The following is a 25,382-nucleotide window of genomic DNA, read 5'->3' as shown; positions in this document are numbered from 1 at the left end:
GATACTGACTGACCTGCTGTGTTCTTCCAAAATGTTCTACTTTTTATTCTAGTATTCCAATCTTAGTCTTGCTTTGATAATTATCTTTTCAAACATATCAAGACATCTATTTATTTAATCACACATTACTGGTATAACAATTGCTTCTACGCTCTCAATTCTTGCTTACATATATGCAAATCTAGGCTATACTTACAGATTAACTAATAGAACTTTTTTTTTTTGCTTCTTATAAAACCACCATTTCAATCCCCTTATAATCAGTTTTTCTTCAGTTGTATGTGCTACTGCTTAAATACTTCACCCCCAAAGTACTCACTTTGTTAGCGATACACTTTCTCTGTTTCTGTAAAGTCGCTTTGCCCCCAATACCCTTTGCAATTTTTACCCATCTGTTTCCATGTATCAAGTCAAGTGCAAAAGATTGCGGAAACTTGATTTGCACTGAACATAGTCTGAGCTTAAAATTCCGTGATTTTTTTGTGTGCAGGTTACGCCGATTTTGGGCGAATTGCATTGAATAAACCAACACAACCGAGCGGAAACTTTACCCCACTAACTTTAATTATTATACTCAAAGACTGTACGCAGAATACTTTTTGCTCCACCTACAATGAAGCTGAAAAGTCTTTTGACTAAGTAAAGACAGAATATTCTGCATTAAAATCAAAGCCTAATGAAGAACAATAATTAACCAAACAAAACTTTCCACATATAAAACAATTTCATGGTACGCCTTTCTCAGCTGTCAAATATAACTGGTTCAAAACCATCAATTCAAATTTTTTACATCTACATAGTCAACAACTATGATTCATGAAAAATGAGTGCTCCTACCCACATATTTAACCAAATATCTAAGGAAAATTCACTCCATTATCTTAACTCTAATCTTTAGATTATACCAGATAGCACTGTACTATATGCAAGAAGATAATGTTGAGGGCGATGATGTACTTGGGAGACAAAATAAAGATGTCATCTTCATCTTACTAATTAAATTTTTTCCTTTTTTTGCTTTTCTTTTAGACTTCTTTCCCATTTAATTTTTAGTTTGTTTAGTAACTGCCTTTCTGCTTACGAGCAAAAATCACGAAACTACTGAAGCAGCAAACACACTGGCAGCTCGAGGCGAAGATTGGGAATAGAGAGTTTGAGGTCAGGAGTGCGAAGTCTGGAGCTGCAGTTTTTTCACCGACAACTAGTCACGCGATTGGCAGGGACCAATAAATGTTTCCAAATGGACGTAGACTAGTACACAATTTTTATTCTTTTCCTCTTGATTTTTTCTTTCTCATGATCCCTATTATACTGTACTTTTCCATAATCTGTATTTTTCATCAACAGTAGGGACATCACAGCAAAATCCAATTCTGTCTTCACACCCACACTTTCCAGCAGTGATCACTGAACACTCAGATCATGGAGCGATCTCTGTGTTCGAAGACTTCCTTTCCCCAAGTTCTAGGTTACATTATGGGATGTTTGATGCACTGCACAAAATGCACCGATGATATTGATTGTGGTGAAATAAGTACAAGGTTACACTTTAGAGTACACCACTATATAATTAAGAATGACAGCATTAAATCTACACCATGTTGGCAAGGCTATCTCCAAATTATAATAAGCACCAGAATAAAATAACCTGACTAAAAACTTAAAAGTATAAAAGAAATTTAATCCGAGAGAGGGTTTGATACTTGCCATAGTGTAATTTAACTATAAATGGATGATTTACTTCCACTAGAATATCTCGTTCCATTTTTGTTCTGACACGATCACGAACTGAAAATAAAAACATGCAGTCATTGAAAAACAAATGTATAAGTTCATACAGCTGTAGAAACCACATCCCAGGAGGTGGGCATTCAGTTCATTCCACCTGTGCCAATCTGAACTGTAGCTATCTGCAGTAAGCCAATTTCACTGCCCTTTCCTGACTGGAAACTAAAACTATATCCTTCAGAGATGCTTACTAAGTATCAAATATAAAGAAAAAAATAAGCTAAGGCTAGCACATTAATTCTTACCACCAACTATTCTAGATTTTATCTCACCAGAATGTACTCACTAAATTATTCACCTAAGACCTTATTTAATAATAACTTGCACAAACACAAAAGCAAAATACTGCAGATGCTGGAAATCCTAAACAAAAAACAGAAAATGCTGGAAATACTCAGCAGGTGAGGCAGCTTCTGTGGAGAGAGAAACAGAGTTAAGTCTTGCAGGCCGATGACCTATCGTCAGAACATGCACGTTTGCAAAGCTGTTTTTCCAATAAGCAAATCTGGTACCTCCCTAGGTTGTCTTTTTTGTCATTGTGGGGTACAATAACCCCACAAGTACAAATCAACATGGTGGGAAACGGAAGAAAGTTCACAATTAGAACTGTGGAAACGTCAGAGAATCAATCGGCAGTTATATTATATACCACGAGTGAAGGTGAGATCATAAAGAAAGCCATCCTTCCCCAACTTCGTGAAAGCTCCATTTCTGGTGCATCAGGCCTTCAATTTCATTCAAGGAAAATGGTGTTTTATCAATTTATTTGAAGCAATTGGTATGCATATTTACCAAAACTACTAGCAGAGATCTGCAGGCCTTGCCAGCTCAAACTCCCACAACAAATAAATGACATAGGTACATACAGTTGAGAGTGAAATGATGTCAACAGTGTCAAATGCCTATTAGAAGCAACCGAGCTCAACAATCTGGCAATTGCCATCTGTCACAATTCAGTTCAACTAGGGAGTCTTCGGGACTGTACTTAAAATGCACCATCGCTCCTTAATTTGTCTTTTATGACGAACCAACTTGTTAAACCTATCGGGGGCTGAAGGGCTCTAGAAATTTAAAAATATTCATAGCAAGCAATCAGGCAAAAAAACTGGCAACAAATATTTTCTCGAAGTTTTTATGGTCAAATATTAAGAATTAGGAATATATTATGGCCCGTATACTTATTACAATTCATCCCAAAATATTGTAAAAATGGTGACCTGCTTACTTTCCATGCTCCTCACCCTCCTTCACAAAGGGTAAGCAATTAAAAGTAAAACTTGCATGAAGAAGAAATGGATTCAGACTTGCCTTTCAAAGTAGCTTTCTTCAGTACTTTCATTGCATACAATTGTCCAGTATCAGGGCCAACTGCCTTTCTAACCAGAAAGACCTGATTACAGAAACATGCAAAGATAGAGAGTTAAAATTTTGTTGAAATGTGAAAAGTCAAAACATGGAGGCAAAATAACTTCATAAATATCTGGATCAATTATTACCGTGTACAGGAATCACCATCAAATAAAAAAATAAAAAATAAAGACTTGCATTTATGTAGCACCTTTCACAACCTCAGCCCGCTTCAAAGCACTTTACAGCCAATGAAGTATTTTTGAAGTGTAGGAAACACAGCAGCCAATATGTACACAGCAAAACTCCCACAAACAGCAATGTGATAATGACCAGGTAATCTGTTTTAGTGATATTATTGAGGGATAAGTATCAGCCAGGATACCGGGAATAGCTCCCCTGCTCCTCTTCAAATAGTGAGATCCTTTATGGGATCTTTTGTGTCTACCCGAGAGAGCAGACGGGGCTTCGGTTTAACGTCCAATCCGAAAGACGGCACCTCCGACTGTGCGGTGCTCCCTCAGTACTGAGGTGCTCTCAGTACTGCACTGCAGTGTCAGCCTAGATTTTTGTGCTCAACTCTCTCTCGAGTGGACTTCAACCCACAACCTTCTGACTCAGAGGCAAGGGTGCTACCGACTGTACCATGGCTGACGTATAGGAGCATAAGAACTGGAGTAGACCATTCAATCCCTTGAGCCTTTCAGCTCTTCAACTCGTTTGCTTCAGAATTCCTTGATACGGTTACCTAGCAAAAATCTACTGAGCTCAGTCTTGAAAATGTTAATTGACCGGACATCCACAGCCTTTTGCAGGTTGGAGGGAGGGGGAGTTCCAAATTGTCACTTTAAGGTTATGCTCTCTTGTTCTGGATTCCCCCCAGCAAAGCAAATAGTTTCCCTATATTTACCCTATCGAATGCCTTTATCATTTTAAACCTCAATCAGAATACCTAATTTATTTTGTTAATAATATTTTCCAAATGTTTGGCAGAACAAAGCTGCATGTTCACACTAATAAACAAGTGATTACACTAACTAATGGAGACCTTTCACCTCAACAGCAGTTCTGACGATGGGTCTCAACATGAAACTTTCACTTAGCTTCTTTCTGGTCAGTTCTGACCGAACTATTGTGTTTTTTCACTATTTTCTGATTCTTCTTTCAGATTCCCAGCCTTTATACTTATTTTCTTTTTACCCACCAATGGTGGATGTCGATATCACTAATCAGATCTAGCAAAGAGTAAAAGGACAAAGCACACTTCTACTGTGCAAGGCTAAAGCTGCAGTTATACAGTCACTTTTGTGTTTTGTGAAGTTTAGAGAGATGAAAAACTGACTGTACAACTCGCGAGTCAGGTCCTGATCGGATTTCAGAATTAAATAAGGTGGAATCCTTCAGGGAACACATCTCCCACTGCTTGGGCTCGATGCCGCACTACTGCATGAAACTAGTGTGGCCACTGAATCTCCTGGGTACTTTATAAACTGTAGCACTGTGCGTGTTTTATTCTTGCCCTTGCTCTTAAAACATTGGAAATATATTGACTGGGTGCCTAACTCTGCAGGCATGCAATAAAACCTCAAGAGATTTTAGAACTTTCCGTCACTCTCTATGCAGAGTACAATTTGCAGCTAGGACATCCACAAATAACATGGGCATTGTTGGCTATGTTGTATTTTGAAGCAATAACATTTCATCTTTAGATAGCATCTTTAACATAGTTAAATGTCCCAAGGCGCTTTTACAGGAGTGTTATCAGACAAAATTTGACACCAAGCCACGTAAAGATATATTAGGACAGGTGACCAAAAGCTTGGTCAAAAGAGGAAAGTGTTAAGGAGCAACTTAAAGGAGAGAAGCAGAGGCAAGCCCACCAATGGTGCAGCGATGGAAATAGGTGATGTGCAATAGGCCAGAATAGGAGGAGCGCAAAGGTCTTAGAGGGTTGGAGGGTTGGAGGAGGTCAGAGATAGGGTCTCAGAAGAGTCTGTGGAAGTTGAGAAAGCAGTTAAGTCCCTGTTGAAATTGTGATGCCCAGTGGAGCGCTTCAAGAGGATGGGTAGCCCCAGCTACTGCTACAGCCGGGAGTATGTGAGAAGGAGAGAGATTACCAAAACAATGACAATACAGAGAATGGTGCGCATGGAGGGAGCAAGTTGACCGAGATACCTTTAGTAACAGCAAGTATGGAAATGTGGACAGGTGAGATGTTCACAGAAAGATGCAACAATTTGCTGTATGGTGAATGATAAGTTACATGATATAACCACAGCCGAAGATGCTCCCCGAGTAATGAAACAGCTAACCATTGTCAAGGAGTCAAATTCCAGTATTAAAATATTCTTGCGTGGTTATAGCTTGCAACACAGGCAACAACAGAAAGGGTAGATATGGTTAATGTGGTAGACGCAATATATTTCGAATTCGAAAAAGCCTTTGATAAGATACCGCATAGTAGACTCATGACTACGGTCAAAACATGTCAAGTTGGGGACTAGAAGCAGAATTGATAACAAGCTGGCTACAAAACAGGAGTGTGTGTGTATAGAGTTAAATATAGTTACTCAGATTGGCATATGGTGAGAAGTGGTGCTCCACAAGGATCGGTGGTGGGATCACTGTTGTTCATCATTTGGATAACTGATTTGGACTCAGGAATCAGAAAAACAATTGCAAAATTTGCAGATGACACCAAATTGGCGGTGTAGTCAATACAGAGGAGGACTGCAACACAATACAGGAAGATCTCAATAAACTTGCAGAATGGGTGTGTAATTGGCAAATGAACTTCAATATAGGTAAATGTGAGGTGATACATTTTGGGAGAAGAATGAGGAATCACACGCTCCTTGGAAAATAAGTTTCTAAATGGAGTAAATGAACAGAGACTTGGGGGTACAGATACACATATCACTAATAGTAGTGATGTAGGTTAATAAAACCATAAAAAAAGCAAACAAAGCACTGGGGTTCATTTGTAGAGGGATAGAATTGAAAAGCAGGGAAGTTATGTTAAACTTATATAGAACCAGTTGAGCATCCCGAATCCGGCAACTTTGCGACCGAGGCTGAGCCAATTTTCGTGTTTTTTCAGACTTTGCAACATCTTTCTGGCATCATGAATCCAGAAACACCCGAGCCCAGGTTCAGGTATTTACAGATTTAGAAACATCAGAAGGGTGGGGGGGGGGTGGGCGGTCGCCACCAAGGAGCTGTTTGGGCCGCCAGCCCCACCGCCATGGAGCTGTTCGGGCGGGCCCCATCATCCAGGAGCTGTTTGAGCCACCAGCCCCACCGCCATGGAGCTGTTCGGGCGGTCGCCACCAAGGAGCTGTTTGGGCCGCCAGCCCCACCGCCATGGAGCTGTTCGGGCGGGCCCCACCACCCGAGAGCTGTTTGAGCCACCAGCCCCACCGCCATGGAGCTGTTCGGGCGGGCCCCATCATCCAGGAGCTGTTTGAGCCACCAGCCCCACCGCCATGGAGCTGTTCGGGCGGGCCCCACCACCCAGGAGCTGTTTGGGCCGCTAGCCCCACCGCCATGGAGCTGTTCGGGCGGGCCCCACCACCCAGGAGCTGTTTGAGCCACCAGCCCCACCGCCATGGAGCTGTTCGGGCGGGCCCCACCACCCAGGAGCTGTTTGGGCGGGGTGTCTGCCATCCAGGTGGTGTGCAGGCGGACCCCGCCGAGGTGCAGCTGTTCGGGCGGGCCTCGCCGCCAAGAAAGTGTTCGGGCCGGCAGGCCCCGTCGCAGAGGTGGTGTTGGGGCAGGCCGGTGTGGAGGCCCCGAGGTAAGGGCAGCGACGGCGGTCGAGCGGCAGCAAGGTGAGGCCCGAGGTCGGGCAGCAATGGGGCCCCATGGTAAGGAAGGGCAGCAATGGGGCCCCATGGTAAGGAAGGGCAGCAGCGGCGAGCGGGGCGAGTTCCGAGGTCGGCGGATCCAGATTCCGGATGATCCTGCCACCAATTGGTCCGGAGTCTGGATTCCGGCACATTCCGGACTTTGGACGCTCAACCTGTACCACAGATGGGGTACGGTGAACAGTTCTAGTCTCCATATTATCAAAAGGACATCGAAGCACTGGAGAAGGTGCAAACAAGATTTTCTAGAATGATCCCAGAACTGAGAAATTAAAACCAGCAGGAAAGAGAAGCCCGAGGGGTGACCTGATAGAGGCCTTTAAGATTATGAAAGGGTTTGATAGTGTAGAAGTAGCGAAGATGTTTCCACTAGCAGGCTAGACCAGGCCATAAATATAAGATAGTCACCAATAAATCCAATAGGGAATTCAGGAGAAATGGGATGGGCAATAAATGCCGGCCTTGCCAGCGACACCCACATCTCGTGAGCGAATAAGTGAAAAAACGCAGAGAGTGGTTAGAATGTGGAGCTCACTACCACAAGCAGTAGTTGAGGTGAATAGCATAGATGCATTTTAAGCACACAAGTGAGAAAGGACTAGAAGGATATGTTGATGGGGTTAGAAAAAAGGTGAGAGGAGGCTCGTGTGGAGCATAAACAAAGACCTGGACCTGTTGGTATGAATGGTCTGCTTCTCCTTCTCTCTGCTGTAAATACTTTGTAATACTTTAACATTTCTTCAAAGTTAAAACATAAATTGCAAAAGTTATTGAGGATTTTACTGGAAGTACTGCTAAAAGGTTCAGAGATCAAAACTAGCGTATGACATCAAAGTATGCAGATTAAAATCCTTGGAAGAAAATGTTTACAACTAACAAATTCCGCACAAGCTGGACAGGATGTCCTTTTGAATGTGAGGAGTATTTTAAAAGCAACGCCAAATCAATACTTAAATTGCACAAGCTGAATGTTAATGTGCATCAACCTATGAATTTCCTTCACAGTCCAAAAAGTAATTAACTTTGCTAGAGTTAATAAAGTATAAATAAATGAGTTATAAAAACTTTTGCTGATGAATCAGAGTTGCATTACAATATAATCTGAAGCAATTGATTTTCTCATTCTAAATACTGCCAGGGTACTTTACAAAGATGAGTCTGAAAAAATGCTCAACAACCACCAAACACAAGCTTTGATGATTTCAGAAGTCCTCCTCACAACTTAAGACATTTATATATTGTGGTAGTGCATCAAGCAGCAGCAGCACCAAACTAGTTTCACCAGATTTGCTGAGGCCAGCATCCATTTTGTTTCCGAACCTGATTTCCCACCAACTGCTCCGAGTGCTACTTTGGTGTCGCTACTAGGTGCACGAAGCTTGGGGCACCTATCACAGCATTACCAGTGCAATATTTTATGAGTAAAAATTGAATTTATAACCATTTAGATTATAAAATTTGCATGACCTTTTTTTCTCAACCTCCTACTGAGATGAAACAAGATCTGCCTGTTTCTGTTCTTCTGTTTTTGTGATACTGGTTTTGGAATCTTTGTAGCCAGGCAACGTTTAATAGTCACAGGCCCATGCTCAGCCTCGGATTGAGGATGCACTGCTTCCTGACTCACTCAGCTCAAGAATGAAAAAAAAAAACCTGTGGTGCATATAGTTGTTAATCCACGTATAGATGCTGATCATTCCGAGACTAGCAGCTGGTAAAACATTTTAACATGAGTGTTCTGTGAAAGGCTGTATTATCTCCACCATGGTAATGATCAGTGAGTCAGAAGATTCTTTGTTTGATAATAATAAGGGTATTTATGCCAAGTATGGGGATATATCAGGGCCACTGATTTACAGTAATTGAATGAGACAATCGCAATTTTTATTAGAAAGTATTTTGTGATTTGTATTGGTGCTTTGATGACTATGTCCATTATTCTGAAAAATAGAACTGTAAATAAGTGGTATATATAATAACATAAGAAATAGGAGCAGGAGTAGGCCATTTGGCCCCTCGAGCCGACTCAACCATTCAATAAGATCATGGCTGATCTATCTGCTAATTAGCAGTACAGGGGAAGGGAAATGGGAGCTCAATAAATTGAGGGAAATCCTGAGCTTTGGTAGCCTGGAGGTGGAGGAGGAGGTTTGGAAAAACTCGGGTGAGGGCCCTAAAATGATCTCTTGGGCCCCCAGCAGACAAATGCTTAATGTGTTCATCTGAAATTCCCTTCACTATTTCAACAGACATATCAATCCATTTATGGGGTTAACATAGCAGCAAAAGAAATTTCAGATTAATGTGTTAAGTGTCTATATTCTAATGTGAATGTTTAAAAATGTATAGAGACATTGAAGTTGAGAATGTGGGAAAATATAGACAGTGAAATTGAACAAAGAATTCATGGAAGAATAGCCATGACATCTCAGACTCGAGACTGCAAAATGTTACAATACGAACAGTTTAAAAAAAAACCCACAGCTTGCAAAAAACCTCAAGGCCGTACTAACTCACATTGCGAACCTGAAACATTAACAGCAAGAGAATAATGGGCCTTTGTGTAAAATCAGACCATTCTTAGATCGGCTTATGAGTGGACAAAGGGAAAGAGGGATCAAAGAGGATAGGCTGAACTAGGATGTCACTCATATTGTATCTTGTTATCTTTTTCCAAAAATGTATAACCGTCGTGCCTTTACAATTTAACGTCACTTTGTCCGTAGGAAGTGAGTGCGATCTATCAGAGTTGCATTCCTTCTGTCTGATAAGGTCCCCGATCGGGATTTGCTTTTTAAATAAAAGCTTGCTTTGTTTAAAGCACAATCGGTATTCGACTCAGTGATTTCACTGAACCAGATTGAGGGAAAAGAATCCAGTAATCAACATTTGGTGTCAGAAGTGGGATCTCAACGGACAACTGACGAAAACTTGCGAATTAAGAGCCAGACTAGCCTTGGACGAGACGAGGGGAAAGTGGCCACTGGAGTGAGTATGATTTCAATACTGCTCCAGTTTCCCCCGGTTTCAAAAGTCTGAGGAAAGTTTAGCCACTCGCTGGTTCTCAGGTAGTGTCTGAACGAGATGCAGGACAATCTGATGAATACCTTTCAAACTTAGAATAGGGATAGAGATAGAGAAATTGCGCGGTGACGCAAACCAAGCGGCGACTCGGAAAGATAGTTAGAGCTAGATAGGGAGAGATCAAAGCGCGTGGGACGCGATCCGTGTGGCGACACGGAAGGTAGGGATAGTTAGAGCTAGATAGGGATAGATCAAATCGCGGGGACGCGATCTGTGCGGCGACACGGAAGGTAGGGATAGTTAGAGCTAGATAGGGATAGATGATCAATCATGGATCCAAAAATTAATAGGAAAGAAGAGAGACTCTTGTGAATGTCTGTTTTAAATGAGAAATGCTTGTGTGATTTTTACTGTGAAAAAAAAAAGCCGGGGAGTTGTGGTTTGTTTTAGCTCCACCCACTTTTTCAAACAGAATGAAAGTTTTTTTAACCCTTCGTAGTGTTGTCCTGTATGTGGGAAGTTTAAGAGTGTGAACCTTATTGAATTACAAAGTTTGAATCGGGATTTTGAGATATTCAGAGAAGGCACAGAAAATACTGAGATGGATTCAAAAGGATTCAAAAAAAAAAAAATTATTATATTAAATCTGCAGTTTAGAAGAGATAGTATAACACGACCTTGAGGCTGGAACAATTGAGATAACGAAAAGCAGTCCACAGCCTACATGCCAGACTTCCCTCTAGTTATGGAAAAGACGAAAAAAAAAGACGTAACGTACTAAATAGTTGCTGAAAGAAAAAAAAAATGTTCTGAGATTTTAATTTATGAGAAAAGTTCCATTGCAGTCTGGAAGAAAAAATGCATCACTTCTGTCGATTTGGCAGAAAAACTCCATTAAATTAGGGCTTTCATTAACAGAAGGAGGACATATTAAAAACCGTATACGTCTTAAAGAAAAAGATGCCACACGAAAAACGTACTAAGAGATCCACTGGGACCTCTGAGAAAGGTATCGATAGACTACGGAGTTAAAATGGTTGGCTTTGCATTGACCGAGGCTGATGACGAAAATTGAATTTCAGTAAACAAATAGCTATTAAAAATGTGTGGTCTCGTTTTAAATCAATTTAATATCTTTGGCAAGTACTTGAATAAGAAGTTAAAAAATATTGGAGTTTAATCAAATGCTGCCTTTCCTGATGAAGATTTTTTTTCAGATGGTTACGTGAAGTCACGTAATGACATCAGGTCTTCTTACAAACATGTAAAGGAGTTAACCCTTTCCATTGACAGCCGTTTCATACTGAACATTATCAATTTGGATTTCTTAATAGAAAAAAGACTCACCTAACAGAGGAATGGTACAATAGTCAGAATAAAAATAAAAACAGAACTAGCTTATGTAATAATACTTGCCTGATACAACAAGAAATAGATACTCAAACAAAACAAATTGAAGAGTTAAAAGGCTAAGATAAATAAGCTGAAAGAGATCCACAAACCCAACTTAACCCTGACCTCCGATTTCACAGAGTGACCTCGACATGCATGGATATAATGCAGAATCAAGGGACCTGTGGATCCTGGTAAAGCGAACCCTGAGCCCAACTGAGCATGCCCGATTTCTAACTCACCTAGGACATGCTACTCATGATGCATTGTTGGTTGCTCACCCTAACGATGTCCAGGATCGCCTAAACGCTATCTTTAATGCTCTCACCACGACCCTTCAGAAGCCCATCAGTATGGCCGCAGTATTAGAAACTAAACCCAAACGAGAAGAAACTGCCGATGAATTCATGGAAAGATTTATTGAAATATACGGAAGTCAATCAGGAGATACTGCCTTCAGGGCAGGAGAGGATTCTCCTCAATTCTGCGCTATCCTACTTCAGTGTCTGCCCTATTCGGTTGCTCACGCTATCCGGACAAATAATATGAATCTGGCAGATAACAGTAAAGCCCAGATGGAAAGGGCGGTTAAATATTATTGGCAGGAAAAGAAAGGAGAGGGGGGAGGTGCGCCCCCAACCCGGGTCAAGACTGAATATGTGACTAGAAAGGAAGAGCCGTCTCGGATGGAAGGACCAAAACCCGACCCAAGGGGATACCAGATGGAACCGCAGTGTTGCGTACAGGGTTGGGTGGATAAACAGGGATACGGTTATACCAAACACCCAAATGGCCCGGGCCCTGCTAATTACGGACCGCCCTACTGTCCCCGGCCTGGTATAGGAAGAGGTCAGGGCTGGGAAAGACGAGATGGATGCTTTAATTGTGGGCAAGAAGGACATTGGAGTAGAGAGTGTCCCTCCCGTTGGCACAAAGGAGGAAGAGGAGGGGGGCAAGGGGGGGGGAAGAGGACGGGGATCTTACACTAACTTCTCCCAGAACAACCCCTTTGGCCAACCGTCCCCCGATTATTCTTATTGACTACGTAGCTTGATTGTGCAGGGACCCTCCCAGGATGACGAACCGATGATATTGTTAAAAATTCGGAATGAGTGGCAACCCTTCTAGATAGATACAGGAGCCTTCATGTCTTCTGTACAATCAAAGCTTAAACTCCCCGCCTTCACTGAAACACAGGGACTGTCAGGATTCCTCGGACAAGTCTCTACATTCCCGGTGTCAGAACCGGTTAAAATGGGTTACCAGGAAGAATCGGTGGAACATCGATTTGTTATCACAACCAATCTGGACTGTAACTTGATGGCTAGAGACCTCCTCTGCAAATTCCAGTTGCATTTGGAGTGTGGAGATGATGGGATTATTGTAAAACAGGGAACCCTTAAGCGGCAGTATTATACCACTAGATCCCCTCAGTGGTGGTCTCTGGACCTGCCGCAGGCACCCTATCACGTGATCCTAGCATACGATCCCAGTGGAAAGAATCAGGACCTGCAGAACTTTTATCAGGATCACGAAGGGGAAGTGAAGGAAATTCTATTAAGGGCTCGAGTGACTGGACCGGAAGGGAAGGCAGATGGACAGCCCCCAACGGTGGCACCACATATTACTCGTGAAGTATTACCTCCCCACCACGCTAAAGATTTGGGAGTTATGGTGCGCTAGGCTATAGACGAGGCTGACCCTACCAGCCGGGATGTGCAAATTGTAAAACATGGCCAAACAGTCCAATTCCACGGGGACCCCGAGAAAGTCTTAACGACTCTGCAGCATCATACTGGCTCTGACATACCTGAATATGTGGATCCTCATGTGTGGGCAGAGGACCCCTCCCAAGTGGGTTATACTCCCATTTATCCGATCGAGATCCCAGTGCAGGGCAATATGAACTGGCCCTCTATCCGACAGTACCCGCTGAAATCACAGGCAATACCGAGTATCCACCGAGCTTTGGAGGCTCGCCAAGTCGAACCAATTTGCCAGTTTCCAGTCCCTAGCACGGCTAAACAAATGCGACAGTGGTTGGGGATGATCAATTACTGCAGATCCTGGATCCCTAATGTTGCCCTGATGACTAGGCACCTCACCCCGTATACAAATAAGGAAGGCAGCTTTGAAATAGAAACCTCCAGCAAGATATTGTTGTGTACACCTCTCACTCCGTAGCTGCCCTCCTGGGCCAACTGCAGACTCAACACCTTACCATGGCCAGGCAAAGCAGATATGAGATCTACTTATTAAACAATCCTAAGCTGACCTTTCGGCACTGTGCTGCAATTAATCCGGCCTGTTTTCTTACTGAGCCACCCCAAGATGAGGAAGAACCCAGTCATGATTGTTTATCTTTAATTCAAGAGGCCTCATCAGTCAGGGAAGATTTAGTTGATGTACCAATGGAAGATCCAGACTGTATTATGTATGTTGACGGAAGTTCTTCTATTAATCCAGAAGGTACACGAAGCTCAGGATACGCCATAGTAAAACAGGAGAATCAGGTCTTGGAATCTACCGCCTTTGAAATCGCCTATTCTGCCCAACAAGCTGAACTATTCGCCCTCACCCGAGCCTGTATCTTGACCAAAGACCTCAAAGTCAATATCTATACCGACTCTAGGTATGTCTTTGGGGTGGCCCATGATTTCGGACAATTATGGAAAAATAGGGAATTCCTAACCTCACCGGGGAATGAGATATCCCATAAGCAACTAGTATCTGATTTGTTGCAAGCCCTCATGCTCCCCAAGCACATTGCCATTGTTAAATGTACCGCCCACACCACCGGAAAATCCCCGGTTGATGAAGAGTCAGACTAAAAATCCTGCAAAGGATAAGTTAGCCTCGGAAAAACCAATGCCAACCATCCAAGATGTTATTAAAGCACAGGAGGACGCTCCTGAAAAAGAAAAACTGTTGTGGAAATATTATGGATGTACTTATGACAATGTTTCTAAACTCTGGACCACTCCCGCGGAACAGACTTGCATGTCTGACGAGTTGGCTCTATGGGTTATTGAATGTATGCATTTTGCTACTCATTGTGGAGCAAGGACCACGAGTGATACACTTTTGGCTACTTCGTGGCACCCTAGACTCCAGGCGCTCGCCCAGAACATCAGTAGTCGTTGCCTGGTTTGCCAGCAACATAATCCAGGGAAGGGAGTCCCCTGTGATTGGGGTAAAACGCCCCTACCCGAAGGTCCCTTTGAGACATTTCAGTTGGACTACATTGAGTTGCAAAAAGTTCAGTGTTACAAATATGTGTTAGTAATAGTAGATATGTTTAGCAGATGGATTGAAGCCTACCCTACCCTGGACAATAAGGCTCAAACTGTTGTTAAGGTGTTAATGAGGGAAATTGTTCCTAGATATGGTATCTCAGCTCGACTGATGACCACCTATGTTCTTTCTCTGACTCAGGCTCTGCGACTAGCTCACAACCAGGTTCGAGAGGCTCACCTCGGCCTCCCAGTTTTACCCGAATTGTCCCTCGTGGCTCCAGGGAAGTATGTCCTGATTAAGAAATGGATTCGGAAGGGATTAGAGCCACAATGGGAGGGGCCTTTTCAGGTGTTACTCACTACCCCCACTGCAGCCAAGGTTGAGGGGAAAAGTGCCTGGGTTCACCTGCACCACTGCAAGCTCACCACCCTCTAACGAACCTATTTTGCTGGTTATTCTAATTCCTGTTTCTGTTCCAGATTTCCTCTTCTCCATAGCTGAACAAGGCCGTTGGCATCCTAATTGAAACGTGGACCAGTTTGAACTTTTACCCGTAGTGATAGACAGCCAGCTACACCGACGGTGACCTAAGAGAGACGGGAAAACTGAACTCTTTTAATCAGCAAAATAATTGGACTATTTATCTCAATCCTGAGCCATAAGATGAAACTGTGTCTGTATGCCACAGTCTGTATAATATGACAGTTTCGGCGCATGGGAGGGGAGACAGAGACGAGAGCTCCATGTAAACACCTTTTTGTACATGTCTTATGTTTATGCGCAAAATGGGAACTTTTCTAGATGTTGGGTGTGTTCACATATCCCTATACATTCCAAAGGGGGAATTCCTTTGCGCCCCGTTCCACTAACCCTAACTGAGACTGTCAGATGGATTCAAGCCAAACTAACACGAGAGGAGGGGGGGCCAATACAAATACGAGAGAGGAAAGGCGGGTCAAAAGAGGGATCACGGAGATCAGGAGGAGTATCATACCGTTACCACATGAACTACCAAGGGGAGGTCACCAAGTGGAAGAGTGCTGGAGACCCCATTAGTCAGACGTTCCAGGGATGGTACCAACCAACCTACGACCGTGGAAAGGAACCCCCATTCTTAGCCCTGACCAATACCTCGGGGATTGGGAGGCCAACCGGGGACATATGTCTAACCCAAAATGACACCAGTAACAAGGGACATATCATAGGGTACAGCAAATGCCCAAACAGTCTCAACATCACCACAGGTGCACGAGTAAAACAGGTGGAGGTTTGTGGGCCCAGTCCTGGGACCCGGAAGATGGACAGGGTACTGTTATCTGGGATATGTGGTGCCATTTGTGCAGCAAGTACGAACCCTGGCGGAAGCACATGCCTACCGCCGATACAAGCGAGCCATCACCCCCGCCGACAAGTTCTTTGGAGTCATGATGTTCCCAATCGGGATAGGACGTCTCATGGATGAAGTACAGAACCTAGAGACGATATTGGAACAGATAGCTAACAATACTGCTGAAGCCCTGGAGGGCATCACAGCTGAAATGGTAGCAGTAAGGACCGTAGCATTACAAAACCGAATGGCCCTCGATTACCTGTTAGCTGAGAAAGGGGGAACGTGTGCCCTGATAGGATCTGAATGTTGCACTTACATCCCCGATAATTCAGAAAACATAACCAATCTCGTTGATCACATAAGAAGGGAGGTAAAGAAGTTATCCACCCCTGCAGGAGGTTTTAGGCTGGTTTGATTGGCTGTTAGGTGGATCTTGGGGATCGTATCTAATGCATGGAGCAATTATTCTCATCGTAATAATAATTACCTGTTGCTTGATTATTGGTTGCTTTAATTTTTGTGGTAAAGTCATGATGGCAAGGTTAGCAAACCCTCTTGTGGTCAAGGGCTCCCGAGTTATGATCCAACGAACTAAAGAACTACTCGACAATAACAACAATATGATTCAGGAAATAGAGTGTGAACGGATGAATGCGATACTCCTAGAATGATCCTAAGTGTTATCATGGAATGATAAAAGGGGGGAATGTGAATGTTTAAAAATGTATAGAGACATTGAAGTTGAGAATGTGGGAAAATATAGACAGTGAAATTGACAAAGAATTCATGGAAGAATAGCCATGACATCTCAGACTCGAGATTGCAAAATGTTACAATACTAACACAGTTTAAAAAAAAACCCACAGCTTGCAAAAAACCTCAAGGCCGTACTAACTCACATTGCGAACCTGAAACATTAACAGTAAGAGAATAATGGGCCTTTGTGTAAAATCAGACCATTCTTAGATCGGCTTATGAGTGGACAAAGGGAAAGAGGGATCAAAGAGGATAGGCTGAACTAGGATGTCATTCATATTGTATCTTGTTATCTTTTTCCGAAAATGTATAACCATCGTGCCTTTACAATGTAACGTCACTTTGTCCGTAGGAAGTGAGTGCGATCTATCAGAGTTGCATTCCTTCTGTCTGATAAGGTCCCCGATCGGGATTTGCTTTTTAAATAAAAGCTTGCTTTGTTTAAAGCATAATCGGTATTCGACTCAGTGATTTCACTGAACCAGATTGAGGGAAAAGAATCCAGTAATCAACACTAGTATTTCGTGATTTATCTTCTGGACCATTTTTTTTTTTTGCTACTGCAGCTCATCACTGCTCATAAATGCAACCAGTACACTTTTCATGTCTGAATATTAAATCAATACCACGATACACAATTGCTTCAATAAATTCATTACACAATTCACTTGTTTTCAAAATTGCTGCAGTGAACTATAACTTTAAGGTCTGAAACATTCACATGGCATGGAATGTGATCTACAAATTTACCAAAATATAGCTAGCTAATTGCAGCATCAAAAAATGTAATCTGAATTTGCCAATAGCTCATAAAATTTCAATTAAGCATAACAGAGTAATGCAAATTTAGTCAAACTTTAGAGCTTAGAAATCAGTCAAGCAGAGTGGAATGTTAATTGTCATTTATACCACAAAGAAACAAAAACATTGATTTCAGAAAAATATGTTTAACATCATTATGGATTAAAGAGCTATTACTTAAACAAGCCGAAAGAATTCCCCCAAAACATGATTATCCAGTGAATAGCTGAGCGATACAAGCATGGAAAGTCCTAATTTCAGTCACTGGTCTCCGAGCTAGCTGCTGTCTGGAGGGGAGGCACTTGGAGCACTACAAAGGAGGATGAGCAAGTCAGTCAAGGTTCCTGGTCCTAATGACTGTTCCACAAACCCTGCGCATGGACAGACATCAGGTCAGGTTCGGCTGTGATGGCCTTCATCCTTCCATGGTTGAACAGCCTGCTGATGCTCAGTATCAAGGCTCGCATATGAATGATAGCCACTTCGGCCAGGTATCAGAAGGCAACTGATGCCCATGGAATCACATCCCAGTAAGGACTACACCCCGCAGATAAGGGGGAGATGAGAGAAAACTGGTGAGGGGGAAAAAAACAGTGAAATGGTTTCAGATTTTCTTTTAGATTGGTCGATGCAAGTACATTTTGTCTCTGGAAATACTGAGTTTCCTCTGCAAAGTTCAAGACATGGTGCTCAATTTTGCCAAAGCCCATTTTTTGGCGTATTGTCAGAGTTACGCCCATTTTACTAGGCCAGAAATGCACCAAAAAATTGTCCAAAGTTCCCTGCTGTATTTTTCAAATTTGGCGCCGCGCAGTCTGTCCAGTCGCCTCAGGGGTTGGAGCCTGCTGTCTGTGCAGAAAAAATGCTGCACCTTCTGCGCATGCGCGAGGGAAAAATAAGGACATTTTTGACGTGATACTAATGGGCGCGCATGTGCAGTACAGCTCCGGGTCTGCAATCGGTGAGTGCTGTGTGAGACTACTGGAAAAATCAGACCTGCAATAGAAGATGCAATGCAGTACAAGGACCAAGAATTTCTTACAGGATGAAGTGGAGGCATTAGTTGTGATTGAGAACAGATGGCAGGAGCTGGACACCAGCAGAGGTCACATAAAAGTTCCACCCAAAGAAATGAAGAAACGCTAGAACCAAGTTGCAGAAGATTACTGCACAATGGTGACTACCTCGAGATCTGGAGGCCAGTGTAAAAAGAAGTGGCAGGACCTTGGTCAAGTAGTTAGTGTAAATAACATTTTAATTTATTCAATGGAATTGCAATTGTAAATGTTACCAGCTGTATATGTACCACCCAGCAGAAAGACACCCTCTCTAAAAAGTTGCATTTTCATCTTTGCACAGGAAGGTGGCACATAATAAAAGGGAAAAAACACCAACAGTTTTTCCAACAGGCCCGGCAAATCTGCAGCCACTGACACCCTTGGAAGAGAGGGTTGCTGCTTTGATGGGTCCTACCTGGAGAAAAGCAACCACCATTGCACAATCTGGGCCAGCACTCGAGGGAGAGGGTAAGTCCTGCAAATTCCACAATCTGGCTTTGCTAAATGTTAAGTACTGCGCGGATTAGCCATGCTTCAGTTCCTGGGGATGTCTCCGTCAGCTACGCTTCAGTTGATGCAATTTGCTATCATTCATCATGGTCCTTCAAGTCAACCTGCTGCCTGCACTGTGTGAGCCTACTCATGCCACCCATCCTGCCTCCTCCTCTGCTGCTAACCATTTGTCTGTGTTCTATTATATTTTGTAGAACTTGAGGCCGACCCTGACGATGCAGAAGATTATTCAGACGACGACGAGTCCCACCCACCCTCCAAGACCAAGAGAATAGGGGTGAGGGTGAGGGAATGAGGATGAAGCCCCCACTGTTTCAGACTTTGGAGGTGCCGCCCATTGAGGTGCCAGCCCCTTCCGTGACTAGTGGTTTGAGTGTTGGTGGGACATTCCATGGCTTCCGACCGTCCGAGGCCAAGGGTCCCAGTGGTGTTGGTGCAGCGAGGCATACCTAGGGCCACACCTTCCAAGGCTGCGGGTCCCAGTGGTGGGATGCAGCGAGGCACACCCAGGGCCACACCCGTGGGGAGGAGGGGAAGGAGAGCCTCGACCGTGCTCTCCTGAGGTGCAGGATCTAACAGATGTGCTTCAGATGATGGCAATGAGTGGGGAGAGCATTGACCTTATGCAATCACTCCTGGACACCATCAGTGGGGTGGGTGATGAAGTAGCGGGACAGTCGGGAGAAGCAACAGCAATCTCACAAGAAAAGGGAACGATGTCCGGGACCATGAGTGAGGGAATATCTCAGTCAGCTGAAATCAGGTCAGTGACCATGAGGGAGGGAATGTCACAGGTAGCTGATGCGCTGTCAGGCAACATCAGGGAGGGAATGTCAGAGATGGTGCAAACACTATCAGTGAATATGAGGGAGAGAATGTTGCAGGCCGTTGAGACACTTTTGCTCAACATAAGGGAGGGAATGTTGCAGGTTGTTGTCAGGGCGCATGAGGGACGGCATGTTGGGAGTTAGCTGCTGCAATAAGGGAACACACCCAGACCCCGTGCCCATTAACTGAATCAACTGCCACTCCCACTTTAATCCCCACACCAGCCTCTGAAAAGCCCCAAAGCTGGGTCCTCCACAGCGCCCGCCCCCAACCCCAACAGGTGCGCACTACCCGAGATCTTAGAAAGAATAAGCTTGGTACCAACCCCAGAAACACTGCGCCACCGCCTGCGGGCAGCGGTGGTGGAGTCAACAAGAACAAGCGCAGCGGGCAGTCTTAGCATAAGGTGGAGGAAAGATGGTTGCAGCCTTTCTTTGCTGCTGTCGTTTTTATTACTGTTGTAACTGTTGCTTTCAAATTAAAAGTTTAAGTTATGTAAATGTACAAGTTTAAACATTAGTGATCTTAAAGTTGTTAAACTGATCTTAGAGTTTTATAAGTGATCTTAAAGTTTGTAAGTGATCGTAACTGAAAACTTCAAAGTTTGATAAAGAATAATTTTATTAAAGTTAAGTACAAAGAACTTTTGAATAAAATATATTTTACATTAAAACTGAATCATTTACATTATTTGTTTGATTATTAACACAACTTTTGAAGTAAACAAGAATAATTTCCATCATTTGTTTCATTAATACAACATTACGGAACAGGTCCAAACAGTAAACATGGTCCATGTGGCATAGTTGCCACTGAGCCTTCAGGCAGCAAAGTGTTCACGGATGAGCTGCTGGTACAAGGCCTGAGCAATCATTAAAGGGGCATGATGACCCCGCCCTCCTCCGCCATCGTGCTCTGGGTTCAGGTACTTGCATGGCTTCCTGGTCCTCCTGCTCGTCATCTGCATCTTCCTCATCATTATCAGCAGCCAGTCTCACTGCAGGTGGGTCTTCTCCTACCAGCTGTTGCTGCCTCATGATAGCTAAGTTATGCAGCATGGAGCACACAACAGTGAACTGACCGATAATCTCAGGGGAGTATAGCAAGCAACCTCTGGAATGGTCCAGGCATCCGAAACACTGTTTCAAGATGCCAATGGTCCGCTTTATGATGCTGCGCATCGCAATGTGTGATATGTTGTATTCCCGGTCAGCTTCCGGGTTGTGTGTAGGGACGTCATGAGCCAGGTGGCGAGGCCATACCATTTGTCTCCCAGTTGCCAGCTCTGCCCTTCTGGCTGCTCCTGAAACATGGCAGATATAATGTTGTTGCGTGATGTGAACGTATCATGGGTGCTCCCAGGGTATCTTGCATCGACTGGTATGATGTGATGCATGTTCTCACATACGAGTTGTACATTAATGGAATTGGAAGCCTTTTCTGTTCCTGTACATCTCGGAATCCTCCAAAGGTGCTCGCAAGGTGATGTGGGTACAATCAATGCAGCCCTGTACCTTTGGGAAGCCAGCAATCCGCACTGCTTGGCCAGCCATGGGGAATTTTATGAAGTAATTCCTCCGCGCATACGTTGCAGCTGTCACCTGGCAAATGCAGACATGTGTTGCATGTTGAGAAATGCCACACACATCCCCAGTTGTAGCTTGAAACGATCCGGAGGGATAGAATGAAAGTGCAGCTGTAACCTTCACTTCAACTGACAAAGCAGTCCTCCTGATGCTTCGAGGTTGCAGGTCTGCTTTTACCAACTCACAGGTCTGTTACAACTTCTTTTCAGAAACGCAGCCTTCAGACACTGTACCTGCACCTTAGTGATGCAGACTAACGCCTATCTCGATATACCAGAGGTGGGTATGGCCTCTTGCCCAGCACCCTATGGGCTCTGATGTTCCTCACGCGATGACGTAGAATAATTTATCTCCTCCGTAGCACCATGATGCAGAAGGCTCGCACTAGGTATAGCATTGTCAGTATTGCCTGCATGGTTAAATTTTACCTTTGCAAGAAGTTCAAAACGCCACAAAGGCAGGCAGGACAGGTTCTTTGTTATCTCTCCCCAAGGTCTGAATGGACCACACCTAGGTCTCAGCAGTCTTGTGACCTCTCCCTCCCTGGGCTCATTTGCTGCCTCGTGCAGTCTTCCGATCGCCACCTCCCCACACCGGGCTTGTTTTGCAGCCGAGTCCGGGTGCGGGAACGATTCTTCTGGCTGATGCTGCGACCCTCCAACCCTGTTTGAAGAAGTTCGGTGGTGGCGTGAGTAAAAAAAAATTAAAACTTCAGAATTCCATTAAACTTCCATGTACGCCGTTGAAAGGTAAAAAAATGTCATCTTTATTATGGATATTTAAAGTGTTCTTGACTCCCTCCAAAAACTTTGTTTTTCATCAATGGTGTTGTTCAGCATCGATTTCTCAATGTGCGCTGCTTTCTGTTAACTCACCAGAAGGCTTTTTGGGAGTGGCCAGATATGCCGATCTAGCAGAAATTTTTGGGGGTCGAATTGTGAAAAATCATCAAACCTGGCACCCCCGCCATGACCTGAAAAAACCTAATGTAAAAAATCGGAACTAACTCAGCTACGCCTGCACACAGATTCCTGGGGGAAACTTTGGTCTAAATACACACGGCAAAAAAACAGCTCGCGCCAAAAAAAACGGCACAAATGACCCTGGAAAATGGAGCCCATGCATACATTATGTACTAAATGCATAAAATTAAATTTCTGGGCACTTGTTGCTTTCTGCACAGTTGCCCTCCGGCATCTTCCCAAAGTGGTGGTTCTTCATGAAAAAGCTTGGACAGCAAGTGTCTGTGGGCTATTTGATCAGAGATAACATGTCCCCGATTCCAATCCAGTTTTCATCTAATGTCTACACAAATACACTTCCAGCAGGTGTCATTGGCTGTCTACCAGAAATGGAAACCCTGATTAATTTCTATTCGCTAGTCTAGAAACACTGAGACCAACTGTAGAGACCTCTCTCTTCCCCACCATTCCTGACTAAAATGAACCAGCTCCGCAAAGGGCAAGGATGAAACCTTCGGCTCTGCATCCTTCAACTCCATACGAGGAAACATTCTTACCCATCGGGCTATCAACGAGACAACATTATTCCATCCCAATATCACATACTATGCATGAACCATTAATTTGTCCTGTTTTACTATTACATGTGTCAAAAAAAAATTGACAAAGACCAAGACAGAGGCAAACGCAGCAGTTGGAAAGTAGTAAAACCCTTTTGAGTTTAGTCTGCACTAGATAACCCATTCCAGGTATGATTATTGAAACTGCAAGCTACTTTCCATAACAAAAGGGACAAATCCAAGTTGTTCACGTAACATTGAAGGCTGGAACACAGAGAAAGTGTAATCCTTTAAGTAAGGTTTAACATGATGTTCACATTCAAAAAAAATTGCACATGTACATTGTGAAAAATGATCAGATAGACAAATGAATTTTAATTCCTGTTTTTTCAACAAAGACTAGTGAGGATTCTCTCACTAACTTGCTGTAACCAAAACTGCAAAAAGCACTGACCTTTCCAAAAGATCCCTGACCAAGGACCTTCAACAATTCAAACTGCGTAGGGTCAGCCTTCTCACAGCCTTCTTTCACATGATGTGTGATTGCAATCTCTTTGAATCTTCCTTCATCCTGAAGATAAGAGTTTAGAAAATATGTCTATATAATTAAACATTCCAAGAGGCAACCATGTACTGTATTTCAACAGAAATAATTCGACAGATATCAGGTAGAATAGGCCAACTTGTTATTATTTTTCCTTTTTTTAGTATAATGTCAGAAAGGCAACAACATTTTTACACAGACACAAGGGAACTAACAGACACACTGGAAAAGGAAGTTCAGAAGAACCCCAATATAAGCCTACAAGACTAATTAAAGCTCTGTTTGGCTAAAATTGGCCCCAGCATTCTCAAGTAGAGAAGGAGACACAAATCACTCAGCATTGCTGCTCTTAATCACCCGATGGAAAGTATGGGCCCAAGTTTCGGCCTCAGTTGCTCCTGATTTTTTGGAGCAACTGGTGTAGAACGGAGTATCTTAGAAAATCAAATTCTCGGCATTTAGTTTGCTCCAGTTCTAGTCAGTTAGAACAGTTTCACTTTGGAACAGAATTTTTTTTTCAAAAGGGGGCGTGTCCGGCCACTTACGCCTGTTTTCAAAGTTTCTGCAGTGAAAACTTACTCCAAACTAACTTAGAATGGAGTACGTGAAGATTTTTGTACGCTCGAAAAAACCTTGTCTACACTTTAGAAAATGAGGCGTAGGTTACAAATCAGGCGCAGGGAATGGGGTGGGGGGGAGGGGGGGTTTAAAGGGAAGTTTACAATCATTTTAAACACTTCAGTTTTACAAATGAAGAGCCATCATCAATAATAAATGATAAAAACATCAATAAATCAACCAATAAATCAATCAAAAAAATTTAATAAGAAATAATTTTTTTTTTAAATCAATAAATAAAACATTTTCTACATACCGACGGCAGCAGTGGGAGCCCTCCAACAGCGTGCTGGGATGCCCCACCCCCCCAGTGTGTCTCTGTCAGTGTCTCTATCTCTCTGTCTGTCTGTCCGTGTGTGTCTCTCACTCTTAGTCTGTCAGTGTCTGTGTTTCTGACAGCAAGGGGAGGGGGAGGAGGGGGGTAGAGGGAGAGGGGGGGGCAGGGGGAGAGGAGGGAGGTAGGCAGAGGGGGGGGAAGGGGGAGAAGGAAGGGGAAAGGGGGGAAGGAGAGGGGAAGGGGAAAGGGGGGAAGGAGAGGGGAAGGGGAAAGGGGGGAAGGAGAGGGGAAGGGGAAAGGGGAGAAGGAGAGGGGAAGGGGAAAGGGGGAAGGAAAGGGGAAGGGGAAAGGGGAAAGGGGGGAAGGAGAGGGGAAGGGGTAAGGGGGAAGGAGAGGGGAAGGGGTAAGGGGGAAGGAGAGGGAAAGGGGGGAAGGAGAGGGGAGAGGGGAAGGGGAAAGGGGAGTGAGAGGGGAAGGGGAAAGGGGGGGGAAAGGAGAAGGGGGGAAAAGGAGAAGGGGTGGAAAAGGAGAGGGAGGGGAGAAGGAGAGAGGGAGGGGAGAAGGAGGTGGAAAAGGAGAGGGAGGGGAGAAGGAGAGAGGGAGGGGAGAAGGAGAGGGAGGGGAGAAGGAGAGAGGGAGGGGAGAAGGAGAGAGGGGGGGGAGAAGGAGAGAGGGGGGGGAGAAGGAGAGAGGGGGGGGAGATGGAAGAGGGGGGGAGATGGAGAGGGGGGGGGAAGGAGAGGGGGGGGGAGTTGGGGGGGGGCTGTTTTTCTCCCTTCTCCTTTCTCCTTTTCCCTTCTCCTTTGTCCCTTCTCCTTTTTCCCTTCTCCTTTTCCCTTCTCCTTGTCCCACATACACTCTATATACACAACACCCCCCCCCCCCCTTCTTCCCT

General features: G+C 43.9%; 1 protein-coding gene across 3 annotated transcripts in view; it reads right to left on the bottom strand.

The window, feature by feature from the left end:
* LOC139265751 (ribosomal protein S6 kinase alpha-6) overlaps positions 1 to 25,382 on the bottom strand; it is a 170,419-nt gene that overhangs the window by 54,090 nt on the left and 90,947 nt on the right. For 2 of the 3 annotated variants that reach the window (XM_070883105.1, XM_070883107.1), the window contains exons 3-5: positions 23,503 to 23,619; positions 3,097 to 3,178; positions 1,708 to 1,788 (exon numbers count right to left, since the gene is read on the bottom strand). In XM_070883105.1, coding sequence (XP_070739206.1) covers positions 1,708 to 1,788; positions 3,097 to 3,178; positions 23,503 to 23,619 — 280 coding nt within the window. Of the gene's footprint in view, positions 1 to 1,707; positions 1,789 to 3,096; positions 3,179 to 23,502; positions 23,620 to 25,382 lie in introns of those variants that run through there. The other variant, XM_070883108.1, reaches the window with a different exon arrangement.

Source organism: Pristiophorus japonicus, chromosome 6 (assembly GCF_044704955.1).
Source record: "Pristiophorus japonicus isolate sPriJap1 chromosome 6, sPriJap1.hap1, whole genome shotgun sequence".
Lineage (NCBI taxonomy): Eukaryota > Metazoa > Chordata > Chondrichthyes > Pristiophoridae > Pristiophorus > Pristiophorus japonicus.
The sequence above is the reverse complement of the archived record's forward strand: the minus strand, read 5'-3'. Positions and strand labels throughout refer to the sequence as shown.